Source organism: Eurytemora carolleeae, unplaced genomic scaffold (genome assembly GCF_000591075.1).
Source record: "Eurytemora carolleeae unplaced genomic scaffold, Eaff_2.0 scaffold493, whole genome shotgun sequence".
In the NCBI taxonomy this organism is placed as follows: Eukaryota; Metazoa; Arthropoda; class Copepoda; order Calanoida; family Temoridae; genus Eurytemora; species Eurytemora carolleeae.
Genome location: NW_019396728.1, coordinates 89 through 25,796, shown reverse-complemented (window position 1 = coordinate 25,796; position 25,708 = coordinate 89). Strand labels below are relative to the sequence as shown.

The window sequence follows — 25,708 nt, the reverse complement described above, 5'->3', positions numbered from 1 at the left end:
GTTAGTTTTATAAAAAGAAAAAAAAGGTTTTTTCAACAAGGCACAAAAATAAAGTGTTTTTTTTTCAGAATGAAGATAAATTATCATATTATTTAAAATGACGGACAGAAAATAATGGTGAGTTAATAATTAATCGTTTTTAGTCTATCTTAGATATTTATTCTTTATATATCTTAAAGGAACTGTAAAGGAAAAATGAAAGGGGTATAGGATAAAAGCTGATATTCTCAGGTTTCATCCTATACCCCCTTTCATTTTTCCTTTACAGTCCCTTTAAGCCCTTTTGGGCTTTTAAAAAAGAACAATAAAAAATGAACGAATTCTCATCAATAGATTTTTAAAAATTTCAAATATTAATAAATAAATAAACTTTTTTTTGGAAAACCATGTAAATAATTTTCTTAAAGGCTTCTCAGAATGGAAGCAGGGTTAGCAGAAATCCAGGACAGAGCATTCATCGATTTTTTAGGTAAAGAACATATATGTAAAGAAACTGAGCTTTTGCTAGGGAAGAGTACGTTAATGAACGTCAGAACCCGTTAACTTTTAAATCGTTAGTGAAACGGATTAGCCGTTTTTGAAAAAAATTTAACGGTTGAAAACGAAAAGGAAACGGGTGGGTTTTTTAGAACTGCAACTTTCATTATTTTTTAACGTATTTTGATGATTTTAAATGTCGTTTTCAGTCCCCTCCCTCAACTATTTATATGATGGATCTTTTGAAGATGTTTTTGCAATTTGGTGACGGCTGGTACCGTAAACCGTAAATCCAATTAACAATTTTTTATGAAAATTTCGGAGTTTTGGCAAAAGATAAAACAACCGTTAACAGCTTACAACGTTAACGATTTAACAAAACTTTAACGAAACTTTTTGCAAAAAAACACAACTGTTAACGGCAGAAAAGTTTTCGGTTTTTGCCGTTAATAACATTGAAAACGTAAACTAATGGTAACGGAAAATACCATAAACAAAACGAACGTTCCGCTTTTACCTTTAAAACTAATGGCTACCTGAAATTTTTCTATTTTACCGGTGGGAACAAACCGTTGAAGAAACGGCTAGAAAAGGTCGGAACGTGCCCAGCCCTAGTTTTTGCCACAAACTCAAATTGTCCTATCCTTATATCTTTGCAATGTTGTAGACAATTTGAGTTTGTGGCAAAGACTATTTAGTGAAAAGGGGGAAATGAAGCTTCATAAGCCATGCTGATCCTGATTATGATCCTGTATACGCCCTTGTAAAATATTTATGCCAATAAGGATGGATGTACTTTTGGTGAAACAATTCTGAAGTTTAATTATCTTCTATATAATAAAACAAGACATTCGTATATAGGTTCCCTCTGGCCGGCCAAACGGCTGGACCAAATGAGAAGGAGGGGGCGATAGGGTTTCCGTACACTTTGCTGTGACGTTTTTGGCCTGCTGAAGAACTAGTTTTTGCGTAACAACAATAACGAAGGCAGCCGATCTAATGTAAACAAACATGAGTTCGTATACGGTGAATCTTCTTCTAACGCGCCAGAGATGCCAGATGTCTGTTTATCATTTGTGTTATTGCTTACAATCTTTATTATTGTTGTTACGCAAAAACTAGTTCTTCAGCAGTCCAAAAACGTCACAGCAATGTGTACGAAAACCCTGTCGTCCCATCCTTCTATTCAATTCTCCTTGGGGGTGACAAAGAATAAAAATCTATTTTTTTCATGATTAATCCTTTTTTAAACTGTCGACATAATTTCAAATGACCCTTTATTTAGTTATATGCCCGATTCACAACGGTACCCTTTAAACTATTCTCTGATCATCATTTTTCTGCTAACTTTCTTCCAAGGAAACCGCGGTGTAACATTTGTAATTTTCAGACAGATTAACAAGGATATCTACATCATTGCAACGGCAAAGGTTTGAAGGGTACCGTTGTGAACCAGACATGTAACTCATTGTTTGAAATTACTTCTACAGTCCCTTTAAAGGTACCAGAGGTGTTCTAACGGTGGGAATTTTCCCTTTACTTCTACTTGCAGTCAAAACTATACTTTTCTTGGGTAACATTTTAATTCTTTATTTCTAATTAGTTTCTCACAACTTTTATATCACTTGAAGTTTGTATTGACATTAAACCTTGAAAGTATTAAATTTTTATTATTAACACTCTTTATTTAATTATTAAACGACCAACTTCTTGGGTTACCAATTTTCTAAAATGTTAAATAACAAGAATAAAAATAACTTTTTTAATATTAAAAAAATAAAATTTGAATTAATCAATAAAAATAGTTTTAACGTTAAATCTTGAAAATCTTAAAAACAGTGAAAATTTAATTTTTGGCTAATTTCTTAATTTCTTAATTTCTTAATTGATTAAGTGATAAATGGATAAATTAATTATTGATTAATTGATTAATTGATTAATTGATTAATTGATTAATGGATTAATTAAGTAGTGGATTAATGGATTAATTGATTAATTAATTAATTGATCAATTAATTAATTGATTAATTAATTAATTGATTGATTAATGGATTAATTAATGTATTAATCTATTTATGGATGAAATGATTTATGCATTAATTGATATATGGATTAATTTAAAAATGGATTAATTGATATATGGATTAATTGATAAATGGATTAATTGATTAATGGATTAATTTATAAATAGATTAATTGATTAAATGGATTAATTGACTAATGGATTAATTGATTAATTGATTTATTTATTGATATATCCAGGTATGGTACTAAAGGATGCGTTGATATTTGAAATACAAACCTTGTTTAACTTCTTCCCAACAGAGCTCTTCCCAACTAAGATTCAGAAATCTTACACCAGAAGGTGAATGAATTACTTCAAACTATATTAAAGGAAGTTTCTTTGCCCCTTCACATTTAAAATGGGGGACATTTTCTATTCACATCGGAACCTTATGATTCTCTTTCTGATCAACAACATGGAATATGTCGAACGGATCGTTTTTTATTAAAACAGTGTTGAAATCTCACAATGCCCTCTCACTTAAATTTTACTAAAATTAGATTTTCAATTTGCTATACTGTCCAGTTTTGCCTTATATTGCCTGTACATATATTAGTATTGTACAGCTTTCTCTAGCAGGTTCAAAATCGGCCCGGTACTTGAAATTAAACCGGAGTTTTCAGACTCCATTGTTTCCGCGTTCATCAGAAATCAACAATAGACTTCCAAAGAGAAACAACAATTCAAGTTGATCAATCTTAAAAGTTCCTCTAATATTAAATATTAATACAATTAAATTTTAAGGAGTTTGTAATTTGTAATCTATGTTGCAACTGATAATTCTTTAAAAATGATTAGTACAATTTTTTAGAAATAGTTTAGTTGTAAATTATATAAAATCCATATAGCGACATTTCAAAATAAAAAGATACAAGGAGAATTCCACTTTTTTTGCATGGATCTGACATAAAACATGTTTTATATGAGATAAAATAACATATGATGTTAAATCATAAGAGATATATAATTACATGGCAAAAGTTTGTATGCAATGATATGATGATGTGATATAATATGATTTGAAATGGTATGACATGATTTGATATAATTTGATATAAATGATATGATATAATATGATATGATGTGAAATGATATGATATGATATGATATGATATGATATGATATGATATGATATGATATGATATGATTTGATATAATTTTATGATTGTCAGCTTACCAAATTGTCATTACCAAATTGACATTACTAAAAATCCGCCAAACATACAATATATAAATTCTACAATTTCATTTTATTGCATTTAATTACATATTATTGTAGTGTATCTGTCGATGAAGGATTAAACCTACAAGATCAATCTTATTCTAAGAATTCGGGAGTTTTTAATAATTTTCTACATCAAGGTAGCAATTACATTTTTAATAACAAAAATAATTTAGTACTCTTAGTTTCTATGTCTTTTTCTGTTACAAACCTATTGTCGTAGACTTTTGATATTTTAAACATTGAATTTCTCTAGTTCATAATCAAAATTTTCAATTTCAAGGGTTCATTTGGTCTCAAATCTACATATACATCTTTACGTGTATATATTAAAAACCACAGAATGTTTTTGTTTAATGTTCATGGTTTTTTTTATATGGTTATAAATTGGTTCACATGGTATACAATACATTTAGGAGTTTAATACACTCACTTTTTTTTTTAAAACACACATTTTTACATATATAATGATTAAATGAAAAATGTACATTATTACAGTTTTATTATCATATGTTAAGAAGTCTCACATATTTAATACAGTCAGAACCAGATAACCCTGAAATAGGAAAACGACTTTTAGGCTTAAGGTATGACTCAAAATAGTCCAATGAACATAAGACCCAGCAACTTTGTGGTGTAAACAGAGTCATTCACTTTATAAGTGATTAAATAACTTACTAGTAAAGCTATTCACTTTATAACAACATCAAATGCACTTCAGAATTGCTTTAACACGTTTTCTATAATATTCTGGTTATCACTGTACATTACACAAAATTGGGTTATTTGATAAAAATGTATTCGGCCTTTGCGGTTAGGTCTTTATAATCAACATATAATCACCACTTTAGTTAGATTGGAGTGTATATACTACAGTATATGAAGGAGGGAGTGTATACTCCAGTATATGAAGGTGGGAGTACAAGTTTTATGCATATAGAAAACGAATGTAAATATATTTAGGGGGGGGGAGTATATACTCCATTATATTAAGGAGGGAGTACTAGTTTAAACCATACAGAAGAATATACCAAATATATTTAAGGTGGGGGAGTATATGCTCCAGTATATGAAGGAGGGAGCACTAGTTTCAACGATACAGAAGAATATACCAAATATATTTAAGGTGGGGGAGTATATGCTCCAGTATATGAAGGAGGGAGCACTAGTTTCAACCATATAGAAGAATGCTTAGATTGCCCTCAACTAGGAAACCATTTAAATATGTTCATGTATTATTGAAAAAAAAGGAAAGACATTAAGACAGGAAAATTGTCGATAGACAGGAGAAAGACAGGAAGACAGGACAAAGACATATAGACAGGACAAAGACAGGAAGACAGGAAGACAGGAAGACATGAAGTCAGGACAAAGACAGGAAGACAGGAAGACAGGACTAAGACAGGAAGACAGGACAAAGACAGGAAGACAGGACAAAGACAGGAAGACAGGACAAAGATAGGAAGACATGAAAAAGACAGGAAGCCAGGAAGACAGGACAAAGACAGAAAGACAGGCAGACATGAAGACAGGACAAAGACAGGAAGCCAGGAAGACAGGACAAAGACAGAAAGACAAGAAGTCCAGATAAAAGGAAGACAGGTAGACAGAAACAAATGAAGACACGAAGATAGAAAGATAGGCAGATAGGTAGACAGAAAAATAATAGGCTAGGAAGACAGGAAGATAGGAAGATAGGAAGAACTGAAGACATGAAGACCTGAAGGCCTGAAGACCTGAAGACAGGAAGAAAAGAAGACAGTAAGATAGGGAGAAAGGAAAGCAGGAAAAAACGAAGTAAGAAAGAAAGGAATACGGGAAGATAGGAAGAAAGTAAGACAGGAAAACAGGAAGAAAGGAAATCAGAAAAACAAGAAGGCATAAAGATAGGAAGACTTTGGGATAGAAAGACAGGAAGAAGGAAGACAGGAAGACAGGAAGACAGGAAGAATGGAAGATAGGTAGACTGGAAGACAGGCATATAAATAGGAAGATAGGAAGAAAGGAAAACAGAAATTCATTAAAACAGGAAGATCAAAAGATAGGAAGATTGGTAGACAGGAAGACAGGAAGATTATAGGATATGAACACAGGGAGCTAATTGGACATGTAGACAGGAAGAAAGGAAGACATGAAGTTAGTAAGACAGAAATCCAGAAGTATAGGAAGACAAGAAGAAAGTTAGACATAAAGACAATAATACAGGAAGACAGGAAGCTAAAGAAAAACATGTATATATTTGGAAAGTGACAGATCTGGAGTGATTTCAGAAATTTGTCTGCTCCGACGATTTTTAATTATTTCTGGATTAAATGGTGTTTGATCAGATTACGACACAAGTACACAGGAGCAGAACATACACAAACATCATTAATTGATTAATTAACCTTCATTTCATTTATCCGTCAAAATCCTTTAAACTTCTCATCAACTGATTCATCATCCTTGAAAGGAACTGCAGGTCGTAGTCATTTTTAGCGATCCTCCATTGGAAATGGGAAATTCTGATTCGCAGTATAATACCTTTGTATACTAATCTTATCAATAATGTTGAATATAACGGCGTTTTTTTGGCTAAAAAATAAATATAATCAGTATTTAGATACATAGATTTCTATCATTTAGACTTAACATTTTTTAAAGGGGATCGTTTTGAATCGGACATGTCCCTCTGTCAATAGAGGGTTACTTAAAATTACGTTTTCAATCCCTTTAACATTCCTTGCTTGCATTATCATAAAATATTGTTTATAAGGAAACTGATTACTTTCTTCAAACTCAAATTTTTTATTTATTAAAGCTTAACAGATTGTAAACCTACTTATTCAAGTATCAAGTAAATCAAAAAATTAAAATTATATACCATTCGGCTTCAAAGATATTGAGAATATAAAATAAGCGCTTGTGTTCAATTTATTTTGAATTTTTATATCATTACAGTTTTTAAATGTTTGATCCACTTTCCACTAATCTAATCTGAAACCTGTCACCCTTTTTACTGATCTGTTATTTGTTAATCCAATTCATTAGTTCCATTAACAATCTACCAATCTTTAATTGATTGTATGCAAACTGTACAGTTTTACAGCCGCAACCCTTATGTACCGAACACAGCTGAATTGTACACGAGAACGAATCCCTACGTACCGAATATACCTGAATTACAGTACACAAGAACAAACGAGCTCCCAACCAGCAGGTTCAGATCGTCTTGAAATTAAAATAATTTTACTGTCTGACATTTTAATTTTCCGTTAACTTCAAATAATCAATTTTTTTAAAATTTACTTTTAATTTTGGAACTTGGTGATTGAATTTCTAAATTGATAATTTAATGTACATGAAGAATTGTGTTTGGAAAATGTGTTGTAAAGTTTTGTTTAGAGTTTTGTCTATAGCTTGCAATTGTACGGTACTGTTCTGGCTGTCGTGCATTGTACAATGTACTGCTATATGCCAAGTTTTACAAACAGCTTTTCGGATTTTCAGTGAAAAAACTTTGTTAAGATACTAAATAGTGTAAACTTTTTGCTTGGTTTAATTATATTTAAAACTTTTTGATGTACAAATTAACGATTAAGTTTTTTATTGCATTTTAAGAATATTTCAATGGCGTCTGTTTTTAGTTACTCTCAGCACCTAGATGAACTACTAGACTACTATACCCAGGAGTACAATCGAAAACGAAGTGTTCAAAACAGTCTTGTGGAAACTAACATTTATTCTAATTCAAAAATCAACCCGGCTCTCTATAGTCCGGAAAGTATATACGGACAACGGAATCCGTCAAATAAGCTAGTTAGATTTCCAGATAGTTATGTTGACGACAATACAGTAAATACAGATGTTCTGGACTACCTTCTAGAAAATAAAGATGATGAAAGTTTAGATTATGCTTTCAACACAGTGCCTAACCAGTTTCTTGTACCAGGTAGCCCTAATTCTGAGGCGTATTCAAGGGGGTGGGGCTATTGAAGCTTAGTCCAACTCCTATACTAGTAAAATATATATATTTTTTCATGGGGTTTTCAGGTCCCAACGGGTGGTGAAAAAAATGTAAGCCCCCCTTTTAAAATTCCTGAATATGCCTCTGCCTAAAATAGTTTAATAGATAGAATAAATAAATTTGTTTGTTGATATTTAAAGCTATCCAGCAAACATTTAAATCTATGCCGGACAATAATCCAATTTTTGACAATACCCCGACATCAAAGGGTGAAGTTTCAACTTCAACGTGGCGGTTAGATATAAAGTACTTGATAGGGATAGATGGAGACAAACATCAATGTTCGATCCATTGGCATATTTACAAAATATTTTTCGATAACTCCTCCAAATGTTCGCCATTGCAGTACAGAAACTAAATGTTTGCTGGGTATTAGGCAGTTGAAGTATTTTTACCTCAAAACATTTATTTTTTGACTTATTAGATTACATTTTTCATTGATACAATACAGGGTGTCCCAGTAAACATGGGAATTGAATGACGACTTCTAAATCGTCTTTGTTTGTTCCACGCGGGATTGTTTCGTAAAAATAATATTATAGTATCACAGTTAAAACATTTAACACCGAAAACTACTTTTTCCAGAATGTGGGAGATATTAGGAAAATTGTGCAGTTTGCAGTTTATTAAAACTCAACAAAGCTGTTCAAACGTTTAATATCTCCATCAATTTTTAAGAATCAAAAAATGTAAACCTTATTTTGGAAAGCTAAAATTAGACTTTCAATCTTTTTTGATGCACTTTTTGTCATTCATCAATTATCAGAAATCAAAGACGATATTAAAGTCGTCTCTTAATTCCCATGTTTATTGGGACACCCTGTATAACAATTATGTTTAGATAATTACATTGTTACAAAACCAGATAATGGGAGAGATAAGGTAAACAATTCTTAATTTAAGGATTTTCTTAACCCAATCCCTGCTGGGGTACTTGAAAATCAGGTTAGGGGGGGGGGGCTCCTCTAAATCCCATGTTTAATTCCAAATATGACAAATGATACATCATTGGAAAGCTCTTATTCTCTACTTTTAAAATCAGCAAAAAAATTCCAAACTTGCAAAATTAATTTTTTTGACAAATCCAATAGTGTTTGCAAAAAAAATTTCCAAAAATGATAAATTATACATTGTTGAAAAAACCGTTCCATTTTTAAATATGCAAAAAGTTTAGCAATATTTTTAATACCCTGATGTGTAACTAAGAAAAACTAAAAATGTGCAAATTTTCTTTTGACGGGTTGTATAATATAAACATGTGTAATACTTATGCAACTTCATTAAAAACTTTAAAAACCCTGAATGTTTACTTGATGAGCCTGTGTGTCCCTAATATTTTTTAACAATGTTTAGATTTGAATTTGAAAATATTCAAGTCTTTACCTGAAGTGAGCTAAATTAAGAAAAAGAATTGAGCATATAATGATATAATAACGCATGGCTAATCATTGAACCTTTTAAAACCATTTTGAAAATTTTTAGTGCTTAAAACTAAACCATAACAAAAGTTATAAGCAACCAAATAACATACAGGGGGACCCACAAAGACTTCAGAGACGACTGTGCAGAATATATACTGTCTTTTTCCTTAAATCCATTTATAAAGACCATATTCAAGAGAAAAGATTTATTTTAAACTTCATGTTTGAAGATTTTTAAGTCGTCTTTACAGTCCTTTCCTTTGTGGGTAACCCTGCATTTACTTGTCATGTTTTTTTCATAACATAACTGCTGCATCTTTAAAATATAAAATATTTATAGAATGAACCCCGGTTGATATTAAAAGTACCAGCGCAGCAGCCACCAACAAGTTCGGTAGAAACTACTCTTACCAAGGTAAATATACAAAACCAAACCACCCAGTTCAAAATACCTTGAAACTGCACTGATAGAGATTGGAGCTGTTGCATTCTAAATCCCAGTATCTCTAGCAGTTTCTAGATGTATGCAATATAGCATATTCAATGAATATGTTTATTGCATACAGGGTGTCACAATAAATATGGGAATTGAATTTCGATATCGTCTTTTTAAATAATTCTTTTATATATATATTAATACTTACTGAGAAAGCTGTAATCAGTAGGATTTTTGTCTGCTATGTTTACATTTTGTTTGTTAATGTTTTATCTGTATACGATAGTTACTAAGTAAAACAAGAAAATTTATGTATACAAATTACAAACTCAGGAAACATGGCTGTTTTCTTTGTTCTCAATTCCCATGTTTCTTGGTACAACCTGTACACAAGAAAGTGACATTGTGTATGCAAAAATTCTGATCCCAATTCCATTTATACTCTGTGTTATAAAACTTATACTCTGTGTTATAAAACTTATACTCTGTGTTATAAAACTTATACTCTGTGTTATAAAACTTATAACATTAACTCAGTCTGCTCCTTTTTGAGGTAAATATACCAAACCAAACCACCATTTTAAAACAGCTGATTAAATTGCTTTTAACAAGGTAAGCCATCAAACGAAACCGTGAATTAAACTTATTAATCTTCACAAAATGCCAAACCAAATCACCAGAAGTTAAAATTTAGATGGAAGTGAATACTTTGATTTTATCCAATTTCTTCTGTCTCCTGGGATGATTGTGTAACTTAGCATTCTGCTGGGCTAACTTTTTTTTTATTTCAAATGGCCAAAAATTTGGGAAATTCATAACCTTTACGAATTCTGTTGAATGCATTTAAAAATAATATTTCATTTCTTCCCTTCTTCAGGGTCCACCAATAACCTATCAGTCTCTCCTTCAGACAAGAATGACAAACAGGTATATAGAAATGATCAATTCACAGATAATGAGGACGCACAAATGTGTTACACGCTTACATATTTAGTCCTACATGATCAAACACCTCAGCGCCCTGTTTAACTAAAGTTTAACTAAATATATAAAGTTTTAAATGTTTTTACTTTCTTTAGCAGTATATCATGTATAAAGGATGAGACTTGGCAAAGGAATAAACAGAATTCTAAAAAAAATCCTACCAATTCAAATCGATTTTTTAAAAGTTTTTTTTGCTTGTTAGTAAAGTCTTATTCGTTGTGGGTAGAACTCTGTATTTGAAGTCTTTATTAAATCTAAATATATGTTTGTTGACACAAATAAAAGAACAAAAGGGATATTCCTTAACTTTATTGAATAATAGCATGAAATGAGAAATAAAAGTACAGTTTTAAAATATTGACCCTTAACTTGGGGAATATCTAAACGGTTGAAAATGAAATAACATTGATTATTAGTGTTGAAAGGAATGGAACAGCTTCATGATGGTCAGCTCGCAGGTGTCAGCATCTTGGCAGCAAAGGGTTCACATCTAGGCGACGGTCCTGGAGGGTTTGCAGTCTGAAACATGTGTGGGGAGGAACGATTTGCCCCTCATACCACAGGACATGCGACTGGGTTTGCAGTCTGTAACATGTGTGGGGAGGAACGATTTGCCTCTCATACCACAGGACATGCGACTGTTTTGTGGATTTGGACATCTGGAGGCTTAGACATTAGCAGCATTCGTTGCTAGAGTAGGCATCTGCGGCAGTATGAAGGAGTTAGTAGTTCCTGATCGGAGGTGTTCACATCTCGACGTTCTAAAGCTAACTGACGTCTGACGCTGTTCTCCACAAGTAGAGGCGGTGAAGGGGGGGGGGACATGAGGAGACACATTTGGAGCGGATATAGTTTAATGTATTGTAAATCTTGCGCGGTCAACTGCGCTACACATTGGTAATCGTCTTCGTATTTTCTTGAATTTGTTACAATGTTGTATCCCAGATTCGAAAAACCTCAATTTAAAAAGTTCATTATTCTTTTTAAAATTGTACACATTGTCAGGCCAGCTTTTTGCAGGACCAGTTAATAATTTCTAAATTTGAAATATTATAATATTTAATCAATTTTTAGTCAATTGCAGTACCTTGAATCTTTGAAGAACAGTGAACAAATATTTAGGTGAGCCTACACAAATATTTTCGACTGATTTTGAGATGGCATACAAAAAAAACAAAATATTCATGAATTCTTAAATCTTGAAGTTCACGAATAAAGACAAAAAATATACGAAAAATATCTTAAGTGTTTTAGAAAAATTTACAATCAAAAATCATTTTTAAAGAGAAAATCATAAAATAAGATTAATAAAACCACACAAAGATATACTTCAAATAAAGGTCTAGTATAATTGTCAAGTATTTTACCAATTATAAGACTAATCAACATAACAACTCCTAATCATTTAACCTTTTCTAGTCGATCAAATATATTCCGTGCGCACAGTAAGAAGAATGCCGCTGAAAACTTTGAATCACCGCGTGTTGTGCGCACTGAGCTGCGCAGTAGTGAACCAGAGAATGCGGAGAATGGGTCCTGGTCTGGAAGCAAGGAGTGGGCAAACAAAATCTACCCACTGCTCAAAAACCAATGATTTGAAATCTGAGAACAAAAAATAGCATATATGCACAGTGGGATTCATAAAACTGCGGAAAATGAAGACGACGTCTACACTCAAGTATAATTTTGATTGGTTCAATGATCATGAAACACTAAAATTGTGCAATGTAGACAGCCCCATTGCATTCTACAAGACCAAGTTTAATCTTCTAGTAAAACTGTTACCTTAAAAAATTTTAAGTTTATAAACAGTGAAACCCTTGATAACGAATACATCGGAAGAATTTATCAAATGTCGTCTTGACAATTTTTCAATGAGTTTTATACTATATTATGTAAATTTTAGTATTTGCGAAAATAAATAAATAGCCATGAACATGCGGGAACAGTTTTAAAGAGTTCCATATAATCATTTAATTAAAAAACTAAATATCTGCAACATTCCATTATCAGAAAGTGAATAATATGACATTTGATGAATTCTTTTGATGTATTCGTTATTAAGGGTTTCACTGTAGGATTGTAAAAATGGCTGTCTTCCATTTACAAAGTCTTATGGGTGCCACTGTACCAATTATATGTATTTCATACAAGTAAACTCGTTTATAAATTTAATTTTCTTATAAGCAAAATGTAAATATCTTTATAAAAATTCTCTCCGCTCATATATACATCATACATAATAGCTGAAGTATTTAAAAAAGCAAATTTTATAAAAAATACTCTCATTTATTTTATGGAACCCATCCGATTTTTTTTCTTCAAAATTCCAATTTTTTTCTTTTAAATTAAACTTTTTTTCAATTCCTGGGGAACGCCGGGCACTTCAGTTAGCTGTGAATTCTTTTTGGCTAAATATTTATTAAAGCAAAATATAGAACTATGAAAGAAAAAATTAGTAAAAATAAATTTTGTATAGTTGTCTTTGAGGTCTTATTTTTTCCTAGTAACTCTAAATATAGTTGAGTATTTTGTATGTTGCAAAAACGAACACACTTTTTATCAATGTTAGGAAAGTTTTTAATGAATCAGAGATATTTTACCATAACTGCTTTCTTGTACTTTAGTAGAATCTGAGACCAGATTTTATCAATAGTGAGAAGTATTTGATGTAGTTAAAGACAAAGGTTAACTTTCTCTTTAATTTTTATCAACACATTATAGGCGGTAATGTAAACACAAGACGTATGTCACAGGCAGACATGGGTTCCATCTTTCACATAAAAATTCAATGAAATATTCTACTCAAAGGAAACTATTATGTGAATTATTAAAATTATCAAAATTAAATGCTTTTATCCTCCACGAATACTTAACGAACACTGATGCATTTATTCAAGGGGGCGGAAACGTCTTGTATGTGTGTCTGTACAAAAAGAGTGTGTGTGAGTAATACCGAACCGAAGGCGTGTACTGTAGGTATACAGTACATAAGAATCTCGGTATTCGTACAGTCTAGGAAAGTACATTTGTTTACTGTTAAGTGTTTACTTGAAAATAAGTTTAAATATACATGTATCCATGCATTATTTATATGTTTAAGTAAACACTATAAGCCAAATTTTCATGCAAAGAATATAATTTGATTAAAGTTTACAATAAATTACTTGTTATTCAAGCTTAATTATAGTTGACGATATTGTTCTGCAATTTCCTTGACTGTAGTCAATTTGTGTGTATGAACCAAAAGATTGTGCATGTGTAATTACGAACTCGTCTGCAAAGCAGTGCGACTGACTTTCTCATGCCAGACAAGCGCCATTTCCCTTCCCTTTATAATTTTTCCCTGATTTATTCTTGTTTACAAACACCGCCCAGAGAGAAACTGGTTTCAATATGTACGCAGAATATACGCAGCTGCAATTAACTTTCCTATCATTATAACCTTGACTTCCTTTCCCCTGCTTATAATATATGACTGGATATAAAGTACATTAGAGCTAAACCACTAACTGTGACCCCAATATTATAATGAGAAGAAAAGTGGTGCCTAAATTGCTTATCACGATCAAACAAAATATTTAAAAAAAAAACTTTTTTACTGATTATTTATAAAAGAACAAATATGTTTTGGGGTTATCAAGAATGTAATTATTGAATTTGATGGATTATGGTTTGTTACTCTAATACACAGTATGCACGCAGTAAGCTGCAAGACAGGGTGTCACTAAAAAGAGATTTTCACGAAAAGCTCCAATTATTTTTTAAAAAAGCGCGTCAACGGTAACGACACTAAAATGGCAAATAGAAGTGAATCGATTTTTTGTTTAGCTTAACCCTTTCCAGATTGGGCTATTTTTGTCTCATATAGATTGGTGGATTTTGTTTTTAGGAGTTGCAGAGATATAGGGATTAGGGATGAGTATTTTGTTATACATACATACCCCTTGTACAACTTTTCTAAGCCAGTTCATTAGAAAAATTATACCTGTAACTTTATCTGTTATGTGCTTGGGAGGTTTTACAAATATTCTTAAAGTTTGTCAGAAAAATGTTTCAACAGATTAATTTTTATTTTTAAAATGAATTAACACATGTGATATATGTTATTGCATAACATTCAAATATGTAAATACGATCTTTAGCTTAAAATAAATTAACATGTGATACATATTATTGCATACCATTCTTTAAATAAGTGAATACGATCTTTAGCTTAAACAAAATAAAAAGTATACTATTTTGATTGTTTTTTAACACTGACCAGCTGTTTGACCATCCTCAACCCTGTGCAATGCATTCTGCAGCATTTTTTTTTGCTAAAGTTGTTCTCAATAATGAAGTTGGAAAACCCCCCCCCCCCCATCGTGATAGGGTTAAAGTGCTCTGCGGAATTGGCCGATTTTCCTGCTTTTATGTAAAGTGCCAGTGAACAAAGTTTAGCTTCACTTAAAAAAATAAATGGCAGCAAAACGCTTTAATTACAGGCACTTCATGAGCAACATGCATGCTTGTTATCAATAAATATTATTTCGGGGATTTCTGAAATTTAATTTCTGAGGATATTTTTGTTCGGCACACTGTTTATAATATCCCTCCAGGGGGGGCTGTAAATTATACCCAGTCATGGAAACTAGTTAATGAGCATTATTAAGAATTGGCCTATATAATATATATTTATATTCTGAACAATGCCTTGAAGAGGAATACATGTAGAGGGGGACTCTTTCTTTCATTAGCTGGAAACCAAAGTATCTAAGTATAAAATATTCAATATTTACATGGCTCAAATTGAAAATCATTGATTCACCCAAATCCTACAAGGGGTAACCCTGTCTCTGGGATCTTCCCATCACTCTATTTTTTCGTACATACAATGCATATATGTTTTAACTCTATTTATATAATTAAAATTACATGTGTATCATGTAACGTATAATTTGTTACACATTTATGTGTCACCAAAAATACTTGGATTTCTGAGAATTTTCATTTTTTGAATGAGAAAAGTTTGGTTGGAGGTTGGAGGTTGGAGGGGGGTTATAGATATAATAATATTAGACCATGTACATTCCACTCCAGTACTAGTTTACTACTTGTCAAGTTCTCAACTATAGATATAATAATATTAGACCAGGAAAAACTTTTAAAAAGCTTTAAACATTTCAGAATAACAAACACACACTTTTTACAAGTAAAAACATTACAATAAATATGCTTGCTTTTTCAATTTCAGATTGTGATATAAGAAATGTTTTTCTAAAATAATTCCTTAAAAAGTCCAGTCTAATGCTGCTTGGTTTTGAGTGCCTATTTTTTGGCGAAAATTTACCGGTACAATCGACCGAGAGCGGGTAAACGGCGATAGTAACTATGAGTAACCTGGGCAGGGCCGAGCAATTCAGTTAGTCTATAACTAAAGTTGTAATCTCTGTTGACATGTTTGGATGTCCGATCATAACTCAGAAACCCCTAGACAATTGTGCATCAAATTGTGATGGGGGAACTCGGGAGACCAACGGGAATGTTCTTAGCTTGGTTTAGAGATTCTAAATTGAGTGGGTCTACTTTTATAGAGAAAAATAGCCCAAATCGTAATTTACGACCAAGCGCGGGTAAACTGCGGGAGTACCTGTGATTACCCCGGGTAACGCTGGGTTTTCAAGCTAGTCTATTATACAGTGACATCTGAGAAACCTTTTGTCTGATAAACACTATGTATATTTTCAATACAGGTTTCTCTATAACAGTGACTTGGGGGTAACACTTGCAGAGGTAATGAAGAAAAAAATTGTCAGAATTTAACACAAATTGTAACTCAGGGATTGTGCTTTCAAGGGAACGTACCGTTGTGAATCGTACATGTCACTCTTCTTTTTTTTTAACGAAGGGTTGAAATCAATAACGTCGACAGTTCCAGAGAGGTGTTTCAAAACTATTGCAATATCTGAGTTGATAGAAATGCACATTGTTTTAGGACCATAATTCCTTCAAGTCGGTAAACTAGAATGGTTTAAAAACTTCTAACTAAAGTCCAAAATCTTCAAATTCTATTAAATGTTAAGACTGGGAAAGGTATATTCATTTGGAATGCAAGGCCTGGTAATACAATAAAGGAATTGAGTCCTTGTCACAAACTCAAATTTTCTAATACCTATATCTTTGCAACCCAATGTCGTAGACCTTAGATATTTCAAACTATAAAATCTGTTAGATCAAATAGCCTAAGTATGAAATATCAAGGGTGCATGATATAGGGATTAGAAAATTTGAGTTTGTGGCAAAAACTTAATTCCGTTGACTTTTGTTATAATCCTGCAGGATCATGCCTTGATCTCCATCTTATGCAGATCTACAAATTAATTTTATTACTTTTTGTTAGCCCTTGATAGCCATATTCATAACCTGTAGAGATAACTTAAGTTGAGGAATCAAGAATCCTGTTTTTGTAAAGTGCATAATTGGAAAAAAACTTATTTTTATTTGTTTTATTACCCAAGGTTGGTTAGAATGCAAACCTAGAAACTGTCAAGTTATCTAGGGTCTAATTAATAAAAGCTGAGGTGTTGTCTGGTGCCTGCAGTGGGATTAAAATAAACTTTGATTGAAAATATCTAAAGATAATGAACACAAAAAATTTATCTTTGCAGAGAAATAATCAGTTATAAGAATTAAACTTTTTTTGATCCAATACGAATTAGATACAAATGTTCATAGTTTGAAAACATATTATTATCAATTGTGGAATTATCAGAATTAAACAACTTTAAACCTAGAAAAAAAAACACCTTCAACATTACTGATTTGAGGGTATCAAGGGTACCGTTGTGAATAGGAAATTGCCATCTTTTATTGGAGGATAGCTCTTAAAATTATGCTAACAGTCCCTTTAAATCGATGAATATCTTGCTCATAAAGAGCCTTAGATAATGTATGTACATTGTACCTACAATGTACAACATCCTTGGTTTTATTACAATACTGTTTCCAGACAATCCTACACATGAACAAAAGTAGAACAATGGGAACCAGTGTTGATATCATAGGTAAATCTATATAATAAAGCTCATATATACATATATATTTAAATGTTAGCTTTGCATTTAGCTGGCTAAACGGCAGAACCAAATTGACTGACTTTGTTTTTGAGGAAACCTGGGCCAACATAGGCCTATACAAATCTAAATTTTATTCTTTNAAAGGCTAAAATTTCTTTCAAAATTCGATTTTTTAAATTCAACGGGCAACGCAGGGCACTTCAGTTGGTAAATAAATAAATAAAGTCAAGAGACATTTGCTCCCATATATATGATACTTTGAAATAAGAGTTCGTGTTGATATTATACATTGGTAAGCGATTATATCGATACAAAGAAGACGACTTTTGAATTAAATTTTGACTAATTTAAAGTTTTAACAGCATGGATACACATAAATATAAAAACAAAGAGAAGCAGTCGATTAAAAGGCTTCTCTTTTTTATTAATTGTAAACTTGTAATTCGAAAAAGCTTATAAACAATCAATAAAAATAATAAAAAAGTCGTCTTAATTGTGATGAAATAAACGTAAACTGTAGGTATTTTTTTCATCTCAATGTTTCTCTTCAAAATCTTGCATTTTTTATTAATTTACAATACGTAGAGATAATTTAAAAAACTGTGATACCGGAAAAGAAAGTTATTATCTGATAGTAAGTAAGTAATAAAGCTCCACAAAAAATTCGACAGATTTTACAGAGTAACACATAAAGAAAGACACTTAAGAGACGATTCTTCGTGCGAATTTCTTTCAATTTTTTGCTTGCAAAAATGGTTCCATGCATCTGAAATTTTTTTTTGTCAAATTTTAAGGAAACCCTGTATCAGTGTATTTAAAGATATTAAGGTCGTCAATATATTAAGGAAACCCTGTATCAGTGTATTTAAAAATATTCGGGTCGTAAATATATTAAGGAAAACCTGTATCAGTGTATTTAAAGAGATTCGGGTGGTCAATATATTAAGTCTTATCTTTTGTAGGAAACCCTGTATCAGTTTATTTCATAAATGATTTTTAAAACTTTTTTTCAAAACTGTTTAGTTACGAGTGAACTAGAAGAAGAAGAGGAGCTAGAAGAAAAGGAATCTTTAACAAATATGGAATATGATAAACTTGTAAAGGTATGGAGGGGAGGGGGGAGGGATGGGGGGTATGGAGAAAAATTAACGGGATTATTATTTTTATGATAAGATCGTGAAAGTACATAAACTTCTTTTCTGAAAACCTTAAGGCAGTACGTCAAAATTGTACTTATATTTCAGTGTGTAAGCAAGTAAGTAAGTAATTATTTAATTATTTATGAAATATAATAAAATATACAAATAATGTGCTTCAGGAGAAAATATTTAAAACCTCCAAAAATGTATGTATGTATGTATGTATGTATGTATGTATGTATGTATGTATGTCTGATACCACCAATAGCAATCCAAATTGTAACAAAATATGAAAATTTTAAACTTTCCCCTTAACATTATGATAGGTCCCAGCACAGGTCCCAGGTTTGAATTTCCACGGGCAACCTCGGGAACTTCAAATTCCAAACAAAAAAATATCGTTCCAGGGCTTAACTATTGTTCCAGGGTATATATATTGTTCCAGGGTTTATATATTGTTCCAGGGTTTATATATGGTTCCAGGGTTTATATATTGTTCCAGGGTCTATATATTGTTCCAGGGTATATATATTGTTCCAGGGTTTATATATAGTTCCAGAGTTTATATATTGTTCCAGGGTTTTTATATTGTTCCAGGGTTTATATATTGTTCCATAGTTTATATATTGTTCCAGGGTTTATATATTGTTCCAGAGTTTATATATTGTTCTAGGGTTTAAATATATTATTCCAGGGTTTATATATTGTTCCAGGGTTTATATATTGTTCCAGGGTTTATATATTGTTCCAGGGTTTATATATTGTTCCAGGATTAATATATTGTTCCAGGGTTTATATTCTTCCAGGGTTTATAATTGTTCCAGAGTTTATATATTGTTCCAGGGTGTATATATTGTTCCATAGATTATGTATTGTTCCAGAGTTTATATATTGTTCCAGGGTTTATATATTGTTCCAGGGTTAATATATTGTTCCAGAGTTTATATATTGTGCCAGACTTTATATATTGTTCTATAGTTTATATATTGTTCCATGGTTTATATATTGTTCCAGGGTTTATATATTGCTCCAGGGTTTATATATTGTTACAGGGTTTATATATTGTTCCATAGTTTATATATTGTTCCAGGGTTTATATATTGTTCAGAGTACGAGGTTTACTGAGTATGAGATTGTGCAGCTCTGGAATAGTTTTAAACAGGATTTTCCATCAGGGAAAATAAACAGGAATCAGCTGACTCAACTCGTAAGAAAGGTGTTTCCCAGGTATGCATGGCGAATTTATGACCTCGTACAGGGTTACCTAGAAAGAGACTTCAGAGACGATTGTCAGAATTTTTCCCTTATATCTATGATTCTATGCAATTGTAAGCTTGTTTCTCTTTTTGCCTAATCATCAAATAAGCCATAAACAAATTCTACTGAAGGCTTTATTTAGCCTTGGAATAGTCAAATTAAAAAAGATTCTGGTCGTCTTCATAATCTCATCCTTTGTGGGTAACCCTGCAGCTTCTCTAGTTTTACATACAAGTATGAGCAATGCAAAGAAATTGAGCCCTAATCCCAATATCTTTGCAACTTTATAGTGTAAACCATTGATATTTCAAACTTAGATTGTGTGATCTAACAGAATTCATAGTTTGACATGTCTAAGGCCTGTGACATTAGGTTGCAAAGATATAGAGATTAAAATATCTGTGGCAAAGACTCAATTCCTTTATTCTGTTGTATATTATAAATCTTGAAGATATATTTTCGATTTCATTCCAGCATTCTCTAATGTTAGATATTCTAGCACAATGTATAGTCCAACAAATCATTGATCAACAATTAATTTTAAAAAAATGTTCTTGTATTTCAACTTCATGCATGTGCACTGTGCAGTGTTGAAAAGTACAAAGTTTATATATTAACATAACAGTCTTAAAGCGACTGCACGAGTAATTTCAAGTGACCCTCCAGATGCAAAAATAGCAATTAACAATCTACAATGGTGCCCTTGAAAGCTTTGTCTATTCAAGTATTAATTAGATATCAATGTTTAATTTTTTTGAAAAGTTTACTTTGCATTTTTATCAACTAATTGCTTTTTTATAAAAGCTATTTTTGAGTGAGAATTTTTAAGAATTTCAAGACTTAAATATTTTCTTAATCTGGGGAATAACTTGTTTTATCTGAAAGCAATCAAGAACAAATGTTAAAATATGCAAATTGGATAATTTGCAAAGTGAAAAAGTGATAAGTCTCTTTTTTAGGTGTAACGACGAGCTAGTGATTGAAAATATTTTTAGAATATTTGATCCTGACAAAACTGGTTCAGTCAGGTTAGATTTTTGGCACTGGTTATGTTAATCCAAAATGTTAAATTTACCTAAAAATCTATCAAAATGTCCGCAGTTCAGATTTGAACAAGACTCATATTTTTATTTTTTTTTTCCATCCAGTATAGAGCAGAATTATTTATTTTACATAAAATTCAAAAATTATAATTTTATAAGGTTATTACATGTCCAGATACTTGAACATTTTAGATCCATAAGACTGATAGACTGATGATACATTTTGCACAGCATGTTTTTTCTTATTCACATTACATAAAAAGCTTCATACAGTAATCATAATCCTCCTCTAGATTATTTGTTATTTCCATATCTATGTCTGAAACACACAAAAATAGCCTGTCTCTTCACATTAAACGAAAGAATTCTGTTTTCTATTTTTACCATTTAAACAGTTGAGCTGCAGCAGAAAACATTTGTGTCAAATATAAAGATACCTTGTAGACTGCAATACTACAGTTACTTAAATAAATTAATATAAACTTTGCAAAGCCAAAATTAAATAAAATGTAGATAATTGCAATTTCATTTCTAGTTTTAATGAGCTTTTGATGGCGTTTTCAATGTCTATGCGGGGTTCAGGTAAAACAAATTATAGAATTTTTTACTATTTAAATCGTAAAACATTGGATAAAAACATTCTATAATTTATCATATTTAGCAACAAACAATGCATTAAATCTGCACTTTTTATAGGATTGTTCTCAAATTATAAAAATGGGTTGTATAACAGTTTAGAAATAAGTTTATGTCACAAACTCAAGTTTTCTAATCCTTAAATCTGTGCAACCTGATGGTGTAAACCATATTTTAAACTTAGATTAATAAATCTCTAACAGAATACATAATTTTAAATATCTAAGGTTTAAGACATCACGTGGAATTTCAAAGAAAATTAGAGTTTGTGACAAAAACACAATTTCTTTATCTCAATACTTTTGAAAAGTATTTAAAAATTGTGTCCCCAATTTTTCCTGAAACTCTCTGTTTCAGACTTTCAGTTATAAAATCATTACTTTGCGGTTTTCTTCTTCTCAAGTAATAAAACAAAACAAACAATTAACCTTGGTTTTATAACAATCAAATGGTTATATGAATCATTTTGTAAATGATTGATTATAGTTAAACTATAAACTTTCATATTTTTTGTAAACTATTCGTTCTTTGTAACCGCTTCAGATTAATTTGGAATTTGAGAAATTTATTTACCCAGAAAAGTCCAATCACGTTTGCTACGTAGAAATTACGTCGTAACTTCGTTAAAATTACGTTTTTTACTATTTCTTAAAAGTAAAAAAAAATGTTAAGCTAGTGTCAAAAATGAGAGTGCTAGGGCAAAAAAAACTAGAGGGAGGGGTGTTAATACCCCCCACTGAGCCTGCTTGATGCTTGTTGTAGTTGAAGAGAAGCTGAAGTGGGCCTTCAAGCTGTACGACAAGGATGGGAGCGGGGAGATTGACAGGGAGGAGATGGAGGACATCTTCATCAAACTTTGCAAGTAAGAGTTTCAAGGAACTATTGGCATAATTTTACTTGACGCTTCATTGTAGATTGTCGAATCCAATTCACAGCTGTAACCTTGAAACCTAATCAAGGATGTGGAATTTGATTGGACAATATCTTTTACATTATTGATGGTTTCGAGCTTTCTGTTGTGAATCGGGCATTGTCATTTTTCCATATAGGCCGGAGAGTCATTTGAAATAACGATAACAGTCTCTGTAAAACCCCCAAGGCCAAAACTTGATTTTTTAAAGAAATAATAAACTTAACTCTAAGAAATGTCAAATGTTTTTGGAGCGCGGAGCAAATTTAATGAGCATCATTTGTCAAATGTTGATGAATGAAAAATGTCATGATGCTACAGTGATAACCAGAAAACTCTGGAAAATAAAGACAACTTTTAGACTCAAGATATGACTTTAAATAGTCCAATGAACATGAACCAAACAAAGATTTTTCAGTGTAAGGAGAAACATTTCAATTAATTAGCATGATTAATCGCTTACTTGTAAGGCTATTTGCTTTGTGACAGCATCAAATGCCCTTCAGTATTGCACTAATGTCGTCTTCCTATTCCACAGTTTTCTGGTTATCACTGTATTAAGATGAAATTAGCACTGGTGCTCCGAAAAATGACAATTTCACATTTTTCTTCGATTGTACACTGTACATGCTTTCTAGGATAAGTGCCGGGCCTAGTCCTATCAGTGTAGAGAGAATTAAGGAGAAGAAGGAAGAGGACTTAAAGAAACAAAAACAAGAAGAAACAAAACAAGAAGACAGAAAAAAAGATGAAAAACCAAAATTAAAGGTTTGCATCAAATAGTGGAACACTTGACATTTTAGTTTCTTAAATTATCATATGTATGTTGCAACTAAATTATCATATGTATGTCACAACTAAATTATCATATGTATGTTGCAACTAGATTATCATATGTATGTTGCAACTAAAATTTACTAAAAATTGCCCTTTTAATTTTTAGAGATATAACAGTTGCAACAATTTAGATTACAAATGCTTCTTAATTAAAGAATGAACAAAGACGACAGTTATTCCACAGTTTTCCTTGTTCTCACTGTACTTATTTAAGTATAGTTTATGAAGTGAATATCATAAATTGATATAATACTTCACCAAGTTTTGTTAGACTAATTCTAAACCTTTTCCTACAATATCTTACTGAAGATTAAAAAGTAGAAAAATTGTGATTATATGGGCTAGATTTTTGGTGAATAATAGTTATATTTACAAACAGCGGTTTTTATTAATTTAACGAAACAACCTCTTTATAAATAAAGGTTTTTTTTTAATATTTACCAAACAACTTTTTCTTTAAATAAGCACCAGATTTATATAACTTTTATGCTTAAATTGAAAAAAAAAATCTGTTTATTTATATTTTGTCTGATTGCATGCGTCCATTAAACGTTAAAACGGTTGAACCTATGGGGCTCATATTCGTTTTTTTTTAAATTATTAATTAACGACGTCATAAAATGTATAAAAATTATACAGTTGTTTAGGAACAGGCTGAGAAAATAAAAATTAATCTTATCATCGAAAATAAGTAATCTTATTCAATTATTAGTTTTTGTTTTCTCATTTTTCTGGTTTCTCACTATTCTCAAAGATTTTCTGCAGATTTTCTGCAGATTTTCTGCAGATTTTCTGGAATTATTATTGAAAAGACGACATTTGAAGAATTTGAAAAATTTGCGAATAAATTCAAAGAAAAAAAGAAATTCAATAAAATGATGAAAACGAAATAATTGATTCTAGCATAGATTTATTTGAGAAATATGTTCCTAACCATCTAATTAGATTACTGTATATTTTTGAATTTTTTTTTCTTCGTCGTTATTTAACAATTAAAAAAAAAAACGATTCTGAACACGTATCCACCCTCAAAGTAGGAGTTTTTAACGTCGAATTTGCGCTCAAGCTCAGGATTTACAGATCTTTAAAAAGTTTTAAATGTCTCAATGAATCCTAAAGAAACTTTCCACAATACTCAGTTCAACTACCTTACATAGCCAGTCTGTACCTTTAACGATTGAAAAAAAAACATTAATTGAACTGAAAGTTTAGTTCAAGACTACTTGATAAGCTGTTTGCTAATTAAATAAACCATTAACGAACGGATCTAAGAATTAAATTAAACATGGTTAGCCCTATAGGCTTTAAGCCTCGCTGCACGTACTTCAAATAAATTTCACTATAATCTATATGTGTACTGAACTGCTTGCTCTATCTGTTTAAAAGTCGGCTCGGTATTGAAATGATCCGGAGTTACAGTTTTTAATTGTCTATTTATATTTAGGATAAACCTAAAAGACCTGTTCTGAAGAAAAGCAAAGAACTGGAAACAATTGTACTGTTTTCTAATAAACACAGGTAAGTGTTATTTGTCTATTTTTTTCAGGGGTATACACAGGATTTCGTCAGGGGGAGGCTTCCCCCCCACCCTTCTTTGGGGGCTAAAATCCCTCTAAACCCCATTTTTTGGGGACTACACAGCTACTTCCTCTTTCTCCGCAAATGGTTTATTTTAAGTAAATAAAAATGAATTATAAAAATATTTAGATACAGGAGGAAAAGGCATTGTTTGATTAGATTTATGTCCAGATTTTTTTACATCAATGATTTTATCAGAAAATTTCATTTCAATTCATTTCATATTTTTATTCAACTAAAAGCACGAAATAATACAAATAAAAAATCACAATTTACTATGTAGTTTGAACCCGCCTAACCAGAGTTGGTTCTTTTGATTGGTTGGCCCATTATGAAACAAATCATAATAAAATTAATCGTTTTGAAAAATAAAATAAGGCTTTTATAATAATTTACTTACTGACACTGTTAAATTTTTTGTGTATAATGTGTTTATGTTGGCGTAAAAAATTAGAGATAATTTAACATGATATGAGATGCTCTGTATTTACAAGGTTACCCCACAGTTAGACTTCAGAGACAACTGTACGGAATTTAAACTGTCCTTATTTCATGATTTCCTGCAAAAGTATCCTTATTTTTTAAACAAAGATTATATTAAAGGCTGATTTAACTTTTAAATTGTCACATTGTAAAAGT

General features: G+C 31.2%; 2 protein-coding genes across 2 annotated transcripts; both read left to right on the top strand.

Annotated features, from left to right (window-relative positions):
* The first annotated feature begins 75 nt into the window (after nt 1–75).
* LOC111707882 (uncharacterized) lies at nt 76–12,447 on the top strand. The gene is made up of 14 exons (XM_023481064.1): nt 76–117; nt 408–469; nt 1,979–2,050; nt 2,740–2,842; nt 3,822–3,904; nt 4,891–4,974; nt 6,092–6,111; nt 6,845–6,963; nt 7,391–7,695; nt 8,612–8,652; nt 9,532–9,606; nt 10,505–10,554; nt 11,686–11,733; nt 12,031–12,447. The coding sequence occupies exons 2-14, from the start codon at nt 418–420 to the stop codon at nt 12,203–12,205; spliced, it is 1,227 nt and encodes a 408-aa protein (XP_023336832.1). The 5' UTR covers nt 76–117; nt 408–417; the 3' UTR covers nt 12,206–12,447.
* A 5,159-nt stretch (nt 12,448–17,606) lies between these two features.
* LOC111707881 (recoverin) lies at nt 17,607–25,009 on the top strand (the record flags this gene model as incomplete). Its single annotated transcript, XM_023481063.1, is given in 8 exon segments — nt 17,607–17,657; nt 18,693–18,772; nt 19,917–20,035; nt 21,025–21,093; nt 21,644–21,690; nt 22,507–22,606; nt 23,293–23,422; nt 24,936–25,009. Coding segments are annotated over 8 exon segments (662 nt in total), but the record flags the coding sequence as incomplete, so codon positions are not given.
* Nucleotides 25,010–25,708: the final 699 nt, after the last annotated feature.

Bases quoted from the DNA above. Each gene is read 5' to 3' on its own strand.
- LOC111707882 (XM_023481064.1), top strand. From the start codon at position 418: ATGGAAGCAGGGTTAGCAGAAATCCAGGACAGAGCATTCATCGATTTT. The intron at 3,905-4,890 runs GTAGCAATTACA...AATATATTTAAG, and splicing joins TAATAATTTTCTACATCAAG to GTGGGGGAGTATATGCTCCA. The intron at 7,696-8,611 runs GTAGCCCTAATT...AATTATGTTTAG, and splicing joins TAACCAGTTTCTTGTACCAG to ATAATTACATTGTTACAAAA.